The 12559-nt window shown below is 33.4% G+C and overlaps 1 protein-coding gene across 4 annotated transcripts in view; it reads left to right on the top strand.

Annotated features, from left to right (window-relative positions):
* Positions 1-12559, top strand: part of KLHL5 (kelch like family member 5) — a 78910-nt gene that overhangs the window by 16999 nt on the left and 49352 nt on the right. For 2 of the 4 annotated variants that reach the window (XM_058546902.1, XM_058546903.1), the window contains one exon: positions 8918-9389. The exons of the other annotated variants lie outside the window; for them this stretch is intronic. In XM_058546902.1, the coding sequence (XP_058402885.1) occupies positions 9007-9389 (383 nt within the window). In that variant the 5' untranslated portion in view covers positions 8918-9006. The remainder of the gene's footprint in view (positions 1-8917; positions 9390-12559) is intronic. 4 annotated transcript variants of the gene reach the window in all.

Here is a 12559-nt window from a genome sequence, read left to right on the forward strand (position 1 = left end):
GTGAGACCTGAAACTATAAAACTCATAGAAGAAAATATAGGCAACACACTATCTGACATTGGTCATAAAGGAATCTTTTCGGATGACGTGCCTACCCAGACTAGGGAAACTAAAGAAAAAATAAACAAGTGAGACTTTATCAGATTAAAGAGCTTCTACAAGACAAACGAAACCAGAATCAACATGAACAGCCAACCCACCAGCTGGGAGAGAATATTTGCAAAACATACATCTGACAAGGGGTTGATCTCCATAATATATAAAGAACTTCACACAACTGAACAACAAAAAAAAACAACCCGATCAAAAAATGGGCAGAGGAAATGAACAGACATTTCTCCAAAGAAGATAAACAGATGGCCAATAGGCACATGAAAAGATGTTCAACATCATTAATAATCAGGGAAATGCAAATCAAAACAACACTAAGATACCACCTCACACTGGTTAGAATGGCTATAATCACCAAGACAAAAAAAAAACACAAATGTTGGAGAGGAGGTGGAGAAACAGGAACCCTCATACACAGCTGGTGGGAATGCAAACTGGTGCAGCCTCTATGGAAAATGGTATGGGGATTCCTCAAAGAATTAAAATAGAGATGCCCTATGACCCAGGCATCCCACTACTGGGAATCTATCCAACGAACCTGAAATCAACAATCCAAAGAGGCTTATGCACCCCTATGTTCATTGCAGCATTATTCACCATAGCCAAGAAGTGGAAGCAACCTAAGTGTCCCTCGACTGACGACTGGATCAAGAAGATGTGGTATATATATACAATGGAATACTACTCAGCCATAAAAAAAGACAAAATCGTCCCATTTGCAACAACATGGATGGGCCTGGAGGGTATTATGTTAAGTGAAGTAAGCCAGAAAGAGAAAGACAAACACTGTATGATCTCACTCATATGTGGAATATAAACCAACACATGGACAAAGAAAACTGTACTGTGGTTACCAGGGGCAATGGGGGTGGGGAGTGGGCACAAGGGGTGAAGGGAGACGTATATATGGTGATGGACAAATAAAAATGTGCAACCCAAAATTTCACAATGTTAAAAACTATTAAAACGTCAGTAAAAAAAAAACAACTGTGTGTGAGGAGAGGTTTGTATAATAATGAGTGACCCTAAACCAGTTACTGAATGGCTGTGATTTAAATTGAGTGAAGCTGTAGCTTTAAAAGCCATGCTATTGAAGTGGGCCCATCTGCAGTCTATCTTAATGACGTTTCAGTGTTGCTATTGTCATACTGAATGGTGTCATCTTTTAAATTCACAAACTACCATTTGAGCAGATTTGAAGCAGAAATTGCATGTGGATTCCTTAATTACATTTTGAAAAATGTATTCATAATTGACATTTATCTATTCTGAATATCATGTGAGCTTTTGTATCTCAAGTTATCTTTAAGTAAACCGAAGTTATTAAAATAAAAGAGAGGTACAGAATATAATTTGATAATCGGTTTGAAGAAAGTGTTGTGTCGGTGTGAAAAGATATCTGCTATTTAGCCATTAGATTTCAAAGTGATAAAAATTTTTTGCCTTAAGAATGAAATAGAAAAGAGAAATTCTTAGAGTAATATATTGTGATTTTCCTTTTCAGTTGAAAAAATACTGAAAAAGTTTTTTCACCAGAAGTAAATGTTTCTCTAATATGTTTTTTATATTAGATTCTTAATTTTATTTTATAATTTAAAAAATGTACAGTTTAAGTGTATAGTTTTTATTATTGCTCTTATAACTGTAGGATTCATTCATTCATTAGAGAAATATCCATTGAGCACCTACTGTCTGCCAGGTATGGTCCTAAGCGCTGGGGCTACGGCAGTGAACTAAACAAGGCTCTGCTGGAGCCTACTTTGTAGTGAGGATAAAGACAACAAATAAGTGAATAAACATCTAATATGCGAGATGGTGATAAGTGCTATAAAAAAAAATTAAGACGGTCAGGCATCTAGAGAATGGTGAGGTATCTCATTTATATAGAGCAGTCAGTGAAAACCATTTTGACAATTTAACAATGTATTGACTTTAATATGGATTGATCTTTTATAAATAATTACCCTAGGAAATACTTCTCATCAAAGATTGATAAATTTTTGAGCAAAACAATTTTATATTGTTTAGCAAAAGTTGATGGGACAGAAGAAAAAAATGTTATTTAAGTAAATGCTGAATTTCATGCCATCAAAGCATTAATGCTTAAGCTTACCGCATATTTTTTACAGAGAAAGTATTTGGCCCAAGAATTCACTTAAAGCTGGGAAATATTTCTATAAACCCCCTTCTAACGTTGGGGCTATAACAAGCAACTGTAGCAGTAGATAATTTTTGAACATGTCTTGTTAGAATGAAGATTTTTCCCCAAAGTAGCTATGCTTGTGCATGCTTAACTTTCAGCAGAATTATTATATAGAGATCTAGCTATAAAAGATTTTTAGCAAATTCTGCCTTTGAAGAGTATTTACCAGCTTTGCTTGCTTAACTTCCCTCTGTTTGTCAGCATTTCCCTTGTGGAAATATTCAATTTGACATGTAAAATTTTTGTAGCAATACTGACCTTTTATTTTTCAACTCTTTTATTTAAATATTCTATTTTATTATAACTTTTATTTTATCCTCTAGGTTCTAATCTGTTTTTCTTTGATTATTCTTGCGAGAAGGTAATAGAATGTATTGACAGATTTTTAAAGATCTAGATCTTTATTAATTGTATCATTTTATTTCTTAATTCTTTAGTTTTTCCTCTAATCTTTATTAGTTCATGACTCCTTTTAGAGGCTGATTTGATTTTTGATTTCAGTAGACTGCTTAGTGCATATCTTTTCTCTCCTTTTTAAATAATCAGTGCGTTTAGAAAGTTATCAATCTTACAATAGAGGAAGTATCCCTCCTACTATGACTATCCAAGCCGTCCACTGTGCTTAGGTGCCATTCCTTTTCCTTTTATCAAAGTCTTCACTTTTTTGCTCCAGTGCTTCCTTCTGCAATCATCAATCTCTCCTTTCTGCTGGATCATTCTCATCATTCTAATATGTTCCATAATTTTAAAAATCAACAATCAAGTAAGCAAAACAAATCCATTGCCTTGATCCCTCAACTCCTTCAGCTACAGTCCTATTCCACAGCCCCACTATTCAGCAGAATTTTCTGAAGGAGTTGTCTATACATGTTCTCTTTTATTTCTCATTTTCCTTTACGTCTTCAACCCAGTACAGTCTGGCTTTGAACCCTATCCCTTTACTGAAACTGCTTCTATCTGATTTGGTAAAATTTTTGTGTTGCCAACTCCAGTGGACATTTTTTTTTCCTGGCCTCTTATTTGATATAGTGACATGCCTTTTGCCTTGAAACAACATTATCCCTTGAGTTGCCTGACACCGATACCTTGCTGATTTTCCTCTACTTCATTAGTTGTTCCTTCTCAGTCTCCTTTGGTGGCTTCTCCACTACTGGACTTCTATCTATTAGAGTTCGTTGGAGCTTGGATCTGAGCTCCAGGAACACTTATCCAACTATCTGACATTTCCACTTTGATGTCCCAAAAGTACATCTAATTTAACATAATTATAAATGCACACCAATTTTAAGAATAACTAATGAGGAAGTGTGGTAAAATGACTGGATATAAGATAAATGTACTCAATACTTTTATTATAATGGTAATAACCATGTAGAAATGAAACTAGGAAAAAGTTACTACATTTGCAACAGTGACAAAAAAAAAGAAAAGAAAAGAACACAATAAAAAATTAATAAGAAAGGCACAGGACCTACAGTTAAAAGATTTTAAAACCTTATTGATGAGCATGAGATCTGAACAAACTAAAAAACATATATGCTTGGCCTTAATATCATAAAATGCCAATCATCTCAAAATTAATAAACAAATTTAATGCACTTCCAATTAGAATCTCAATAGGGTTAGGGCTGTTTGTTGAGGAGAGGATTGGATAATATTTTAAGTATATATAGAAGAGTAAATATCCAAAATTAGCTTTAAAAAATATTTTAGAAGGAGATATGTGGAGATAGGAACTTGCTTTAACAAATATTAAACATATTATAAATATACTATAATTAAAACAGTGTAATATTGGCATAAAAAATAGACAGTGGAACAGAATAAGCTTCCTGAAATTGATCTTTGTGTATATGGGGAGCCAATTCATAATAAAAATAATACCTCAATTTAGTGGGAAAAGGATGGTTTATATTAAAATTAAGTTGATAATAGAGGGCTCATATTAGAAATATAAAGAGCTCCTACAAATCAAGAAAATAAAGACAGACCCAGTTTAATAGGAAAAAAGAGCGAGAGACCTAAACAAAAGACCTTTCACAAAGAGGATATCTAAATGACCAAAAAACATGAAAAGTTACTCAGCCACGATAATAATCAGAGAAATGTAAAGAAACCAAATGGGATACCGCTACACACTTGTCAACATGCCTAAAATTAAAGACTGACAATACCAGTGTTGGCTGCATGTGGAGTAACTGGAATTCTCATATGCTGCGTGTAGGAGTCTAAATTGGTAACAACAATCAAAGCTGAACATGAGCATATCTTATGATCTAGCAGTTTCATTTGTGGGTCTATATATATAACAGGAATGCATGTACATGTACGCCAGACAACAGGTACAAGAATGTTCGTAGCAACGTTATTTGCAAAAGTCTAAAACTAGAAACAACTCAAATGTCTGTCAACAATAGAATGGATTTTGATGATTGTATATTATACAGTGGAATACTATATAGCCATAAAAACCAACTGTCAGCTGCTATAGACATCAATACAGATTAATTTCAAAACAATGGTGAAAAAAAGAGTACATTTATATGAAGTTCAAAAGCAGATAAAATTAATTGATGCAAAGGTTGATAGTTACCTCTGAGAAGGGGCATGAGGTAGACTTCTTGAGTGCTGGTAATATTTCTTTTCTTAACCTGGGTGGGTTCATATTGTGATAACTCATTGAGCTCTCCACTTCTAATTTGCACACTTTTCTAATGTGTGTCAAACTTTAACTTTAAAATGTTTTTAAACGTGCAGGCACTAGTAGCTGTTCGTTTGGAAAATAGAAAAAAATATTTGCAAAACAAGGCAGATTAAGAGTTAATATCTATAATATACAAAGAGCTTCTAGTTAGTGCTAAGGAAAAGACAAACAGCCCAAGAGAAAAATAGGCAAAGAGTATAAATGGGTAGTTCAGAAAATTCTAAGTCAATATGGTCAATTAACCTGTGAAAATATGCTCAAGCTCAGTAGTCATCTGTGGTTGGGAGAGCTATAATACTCATTGTTCACTGCTGGGCCTATGAAAATAGACAAGAAGGGTACGCTCACTTCGCTTTTGAAAATGTGAATCTTAGGAAAGTAAACTATTCAAATTTAAAATACATATACCTTCAACCCAGCAATTGCATTTCTGGGAATAAATTCCATAGACATAAAAACCTCCCAAGGATGTTTATTTTAATATTCTTTTAATAGCATAGAACAAAAACAAAAACCTGAAATCAACCTGAATGCCCATTAGCAAGGAGATAGTTTAATAAATTGTGTTTTATGATTTTGAAATATTATGCAACTGTTAAAAAGATCACTATTAGTTTATATTTCCATGTGTGTGTATAAAATTAGGTGGAAAAAGCAAAATGCCAAAAAGATGTATACAATATGATCCCTCTTTTATAACACAATAACAAAAACTCCTATATATGTGTATATAAGTTTGCATATGATTTTATGAACATGGAGAAAACTGTGAAAGGCTATACACCAAGATGTCAACATTGATTACTGGGTAGAATGAGTGGAGGGGGATTGACAAAATAAAGGTCTTAGTGAAAAAAGTATGCAATATCAGTCCACTGATACAAAAGGTGGTTGTGGTTTTTTTTATATATATATGCATATGTATGTATGCATGTAACTAAACCCATAATCACAACAGCGATGGTTAAATGCTGCTACTTGGGCTTTGTCAACCCAAGATCCTGGTATCCCTTTAAAATCAAGGAGCCTATTTCAGTGGCTAATCTTTCATCTGCATCTCTAGCTTACTCACAACAGCTACTACATTAAAGAGAGATATATTTAATATATATCTCAATATCTTGGTGAAAAGGGTCTTTCGGCCCTCTTGGGAGTGCAGGTATGGTTTAACATTTTAACATTTACATCTCCTTAAGTCTTTGGATTTCTTCTCTATATTATATTGAGAAATGTCTGGCATCTCAGTGGCCTTTAATGAAGTCCACTCTTGAATTCAGGCTTCAATTAATCAACCAAACAACAAAAACAATCAAAATCACTTCTAGCCAATAGAGCTAGCACATTGTAACTAGAATCTCTGATAATTGCTCTCACATTGATAGATTGAATCCAGTTTAAAATTATATTTATATAAAATTGTATTTATCAGAATTTATTCTTCATTTGTAATGTTCATTTAATTATCCCTTTGTCTGCCAGAGTGTAAGTTTAAAACCTCTTGAAAGAAAGGTCTGTTTGTTATTTATCTTTCTATCTCTTGTGGTGCCTTGTACATATAAATGCTTGGTAAATGCTTATTTGAGTGAAGACAGTGATGGCAAGATCATTATGAACTACCACAGTGGCAGTTCGTCATTGTGTGGGTCTGTACTATGCATTGCAAGATGTTTACCAACTCTGGCCCCTGCTCACTCAATGCCTATAGCACTCTATGGTCATTCTAACCACTAAAAATCCACCCCCCCCCCACCCCCACAACTTGCAGAAGCCTTCTTGGGGTATGGGAGTGGAAGGTTGGTGCTACTCTTGTTGAGAAGCACAGGCTACAGTAATTAGAGAAATCTTTCTAAGGGTGGTAGTGGCTGTGCTAAACCTTGAAGGATGAGTAGGATTTTAAAACCAGAGAAACTGGAACACAAACAGCATATAAAAGAGGGAGTAACATAATGTAGACTCTGTCTTAACTGATGAAGCAGTGTGTCTGTGTTGGAAAATAGAAATAAATTTAGATCAGTAGAGTGGAGTTAGAAGAGAGTTGATAAGAAGGAGTCTGACAGAGGTGAGAGGAGAGGGAAAAGTCATTTCACTCTTTAATGCTCCTGCATACTACTGCCAAATTAATTTCCTAAAACATTGCCCTGTTAGCTGTCCACTTAATATTGCCTGCTAGTCTTTACATCTTTGCCTTTGCTCAAGGCGTTTTATCTCATCCTTTTCATCTGACTTTCTCTTACTACTCCTTATAATTAATTAGGTATGCCTGGCTGGCTGATCAAATTGTTATTTCCCCCTCTTTCTTTGTCAGTGTGCTCACATCATGCTTTTTAAAATATCTTTCTTCCTTTATAAAATCTATCATCATTCTGCCTAAACAACTTCTTACTGTTCTTAGAAGCTTTCTCCCTAATGAAACTGGCCCATACGACTCTACACCATCCTGTTATCTCCTTTCTCTTTCTTATAGTATTCATGGTTTGTCCTACGGTATTTAGCACAAAATTGTATATGGCTTTTTGTGCCTCTCATTCTTGTTTCTCTAAATAATTTTTATTCTCCTAAGGAGCTGTATGAGGTTAAGGTATATGTCTCAATATTTTTGTGAGCCTCCAAAGCAGTTTTTTTTTTTTTGGTCGGTTGATAATAGGCATTCTCTTTTGAGTGAAATATTTGATATAGAATTAGATATTGAGCACCCTGAAAACTCAGTCTGTATTTGCAGATCACAAAATGTTAATATTGCAGCATTATAATGTTTCTTATATTTAAATTATCAATTTTTTTTGCTTCAATAGCTAGACATAATTATTTTTGAGGATGGGAACCAAGATGTATTTATCTGTGTCCCCCACAATGTCTAGTAGAGTGTCTTGCTCACACTAACTACTGAATATTTTACAATATGATTGCATTTAATTGATTTTTATTTGCTTTGTCAATTTGCCTTAACTCTAACCATGTTCAGACCATTGTTTTGTTTTGCTAACAACAGAGGGCACCATTAGAAATAGGCCTATCCTAGTCCTTGGTAGCTTTCTTGAGCCACACTTTCCTTTTTGTAAGTAGTGTCATAGAAATTTGGATATTATACTAAATCGAAGCAGCCCAGTCCTAATTATGGAGCAATATTGGCTTCAGGTTATTTAGTTGAAAAAGACTAAGTACTGTCATATTTTGATCCTTTTTAGTTTTTAAACTTTTTCTTCTCCTTATTCTTCTCATTATCCTTTGCTCAAATGAAATCTTACCCAGGATCTTACTATATTAATTAAATGTACTCCTTTCCTGAAGGGAGAAGATAGAAGTGGAAAGCAACAAACAGAAGCCTCAGCTTTGTACTCCTCCTTCCTCTCATCCCCCATCCAAAGAGCACAGTTTGAAAATCACTATAACTCATCCAATTAAAAAATGCATTTTAAACAACTATTGTTTTGTAATATCTCATTTAGAAACTTGGTATAAAAATAGAAACATTTTAGTTTTACAGTGATTTTTAAGTACAAAGGAAAATGCTCTGGAATAAATTTCTTGTTTCAGCAATAAAAGAGTTAATGTACTAAGCAGCAGAGACTGAGATACTGCAACGGATAGTGCTTTCTGTCTCTGTCATTTGTGGTTTAAAAAAAGGGGGTGGTGTTCTGCATTTGAAAGGAGTTTAATGAATGCTGTCAGTGTTTGTGAGAGCTAATGGTCAGTATGGGAAAGGAGAGCGGGGGAAAGTGGTCTAGCTGCTTCAGGATAGGTGGATGAGAGTTTGCTCTGATTGAATGGAATGTTCCACCGTGTTTCATCTTTATTCATTATCCTTTGTTCTTTATAATCTGGTATATTGGTATAAAAGTAAATGTAGATATATATGTGAATGTGATTTATTTTCCTTTCAATCTGTTTATTGTGTACAGCAGGGCATATACTTGTCTTGGTTGGATGCACAAATCTGTGTGCAGTGCTTTTTGCCCGTTGCCTAGACGATCACTTGGTTTCTCTGAGGATGTCTGGTTCTCGTAAAGAGTTTGATGTGAAGCAGATTTTGAAAATCAGATGGAGGTGGTTTGGCCATCAAGCATCATCTCCTAATTCTACAGTTGACAGCCAGCAGGGAGAATTTTGGAATCGAGGACAGACTGGAGCAAATGGTGGGAGAAAGTTTTTAGATCCATGTAGCCTACAATTGCCTTTGGCTTCAATTGGTTACCGAAGGTCCAGCCAACTGGATTTTCAGAATTCACCTTTTTGGCCAATGGCATCCACCTCTGAAGTCCCTGCATTTGAGTTTACAGCAGAAGATTGTGGCGGTGCACATTGGCTGGATAGACCAGAAGTGGATGATGGCACTAGTGAAGAAGAAAATGAATCTGATTCCAGTTCATGCAGGTTGATTATTTTCTTACTGTTAGAAATGGGGTGTGGGGGTATATTTTCTATAATGTTTTAAAATAATTTAGTATTATTATTTAAAATCTATGAATATATATATCATCTACATACATACATATATATATCTACATACATATACATATAATATGTTGGTATGCATATGTGGTACTTTTGCTAGAATTTTTGGAAATATTGTAATATTAAATTCTGTTAAATTATAAAGACAACAAATAACATTCATTTTGAAATATCTTTTGTTCTGTATATAGATCTGGCTCTGCCTTGAAAATAATATATAGTAGCAATTTTATGCATCATTGCCTTTCAGTTTGCTTCATTCATTTAACCTTTATAGTCAGCAAAACTATAGAAGACATTTCTATAGTATAAAATTTTTAATGACATTTTAGTTTGCAACAGATTATAGTCATTTTTAAATTCTAATGAAAATGAAAGATTTTACAAGAAGACGCACATTGTAGTTGTCAATATTTTTTTTACACCATTGTAGTTGTCAATAATGTTTTTCTTATGGTTATTTCTCTTTGTCCTGTCTGTGTTACAGCTCTCCAGATTAATACAGAGAGTACAGTAACATGTCTCTTTCTAAGATGACAGCTACTAATTTCTGTTACCTTCACTTCACTGAAAATTATGCTATTTAGGGAAATGAAGGACATTCCTTCAGGAGAGTTAAGGGAACTTAGAGGGACTGGATGCAGTCAACTGGTGAAAAGGGGGCAAGAAGAAGGGAAAATTAGTTTGGGGAGAGAAAGAAAGAATCGGTAATTTCATAATGACTTTATCCATCTTCACCCTTGGAACCTGGCTTTATCTTTGAAATGGATTTTCTTATTCATCAGTTTAAACTACGATAGCACATTATATAACAAGTTAGAGAATGAAAGTCATCTTTCTGATTCATCTACACTTGAAAATATTACAAAATATTTAAAGGCACAAATAGCTTATTATTTGTCTAGCTTATCATTTGTCTAGTTTGATTACTGGATTCTTTTTCTTTTAAAATTTTTTTGCAGGTTTTAGTAACACTTGTAATTTGTATTTTGGTTATTATTAATATAGGCATCATAAGAGATGGAGACAAAATGAGTTCATATATTCAAGTATATCTTACTGGGGATATTTACCACCTTCTCCTTTTCTAACCTTCAGAACATGGAATTCTGAACTGTGGTGTTGGAGTAATAATAAATATAGACCAGTCATCTATAATCATTTGTGTAGTGGAGAAAGGGGAATATCTTTACATAGGTAACTAGTGTATTTAATTTAAAAATTTTCAAATTAGTTCATGACTTGGCATTATCTTAAGGGAATAGGAGCCACTAATAATTTTAACGTGGAGATTAATTGAGTTAATGGTTTCATTATTTTCTTTGGAGACTTGTTACCATAAGGAGAATAATTTATATAGTAAAAGGTTCAGGGTTTATCATTTTTGTGGGAAACCAAAGAGTACTCATCTTTCCATTTGAAAATCAATACAATGTATCAAGAATATTTTAATAAAGTTATAAAAACAAAACATTTATTTACTAGCATAAGTTATAAAAATCTTAACATATATCTACTACCTGGAGAGATTATATATATATGAGTATAAAATTTATATACATGTATATTCTTGGAAAGGTTATACACGCATTGGTCGCTATAATTTACTTCCTTACACAAAGGTAGTTTGCATAGCTAATGATTACTGAAATTAAGTTAATCTATTCTTTGGTATCCATATTCAAATATCATCTTGGCGGGATATTCATTATGAAAGAAAAAGATAGCCTTTTTTTGACTGAGAGATTGCTATGTGCATACTTCAAGATGTAAAATGGACATTTTTATTTATAGGCGATCTAAAATTAAGGAAATGATATTTTTAAAAATCTAAGATAAATGTAGCCATTTTATAAATGCTAATCAAGATTAAGAAGGTAAATAATAAGATAGGAGTAAACAGTTGACATCTGCAGTGACCAAACTATTCCTAAAATATTATTTCAAAGAGAAAATGTACTTAAAGAAAATGTCTCTGATTTTTAGATATAAGAGGGGAAATGTGTCCAAGCAATTTAATATTCCTGATGGTTTGAAATTTCTATCTTAACATCTTTTTGCAAAAAAGGGAAAAACAAACATTATAGATTTTAGAAATGTCATTTGTGTGTGTATACTTTTACTTCTTCATTTTTTTCTAGATTAAATGTATCTAATTCTCATATCTTCTTTCAATCCTCCAGCTCTGAGTCTTTGATCTTTGTCATAAATGATACATTTATTTGCCCTCTACTTTTTGATTAAGTGAGCAGTCTCTCTGGGTGGTTGCCCTTCTACTGTAAGCAAATCAAAAACTATCACTGTTAATGTCAAAAGAAGCTATGCTGACATTCATCAGATTTTTGTATGTAACTTGAAAACAGTTGTTTTTCTTATGTAAAATCTGCAAATAAAATAGTATTTATAATAAATAGTATACTCAAATAAACTTTATTTGAGTATACTACACATATCTTAAAATATGAAGGACATAATGGGGAAATACATATGATATATAGAGAATTTTTTACTTAAGCATTCGTAATATTTACATAGATCTCAGAACTTAGACTGAAATTTTGAGTTATTAGAAAAAGAAGACAGCTGAGTGGTTTTACATACACAGAATCATAACACCTACAGTGGGTCTGTACAATTTAAAGCAGAAGTGAAGAGGCATCATATGTTGCTAATATGTTTGATCACTTGTATTCTAGCTGGGAGAAACGTCTGCCTGAGCCTTAGACTTCTGGTAATTTCTGCTGCCACACATCTAGGTTATTTAAAAGTTTCTCATCTTTTAACTTTGATCTTGGGTCTGTAGCTCACCACTTTTTCTCTATGAGAATGGTCTAAGTTATTACTTTGGTATTTAAATACAAACTTTTGTTTTTTTACGCTATGAGGAATTTTAGACCCCAAGTAACAGAATTGTCACCTTTTATGTGAGCAGTAGGTTCCTAAGACCTTAATTCAGAATGATTCTTACCAAGGCCAGCAAGGTTTACATGGTGGCCCACATGTGACTGTAGTATAAACACAGTTTACACTTCTGTTGATTTGCCAGCTTTGAAATTATGTAATTTTTGATATGTTGGGGGAAATTTCAT

This window comes from Diceros bicornis, chromosome 8 (assembly GCF_020826845.1).
Source record: "Diceros bicornis minor isolate mBicDic1 chromosome 8, mDicBic1.mat.cur, whole genome shotgun sequence".
NCBI classification, from domain to species: Eukaryota; Metazoa; Chordata; class Mammalia; order Perissodactyla; family Rhinocerotidae; genus Diceros; species Diceros bicornis.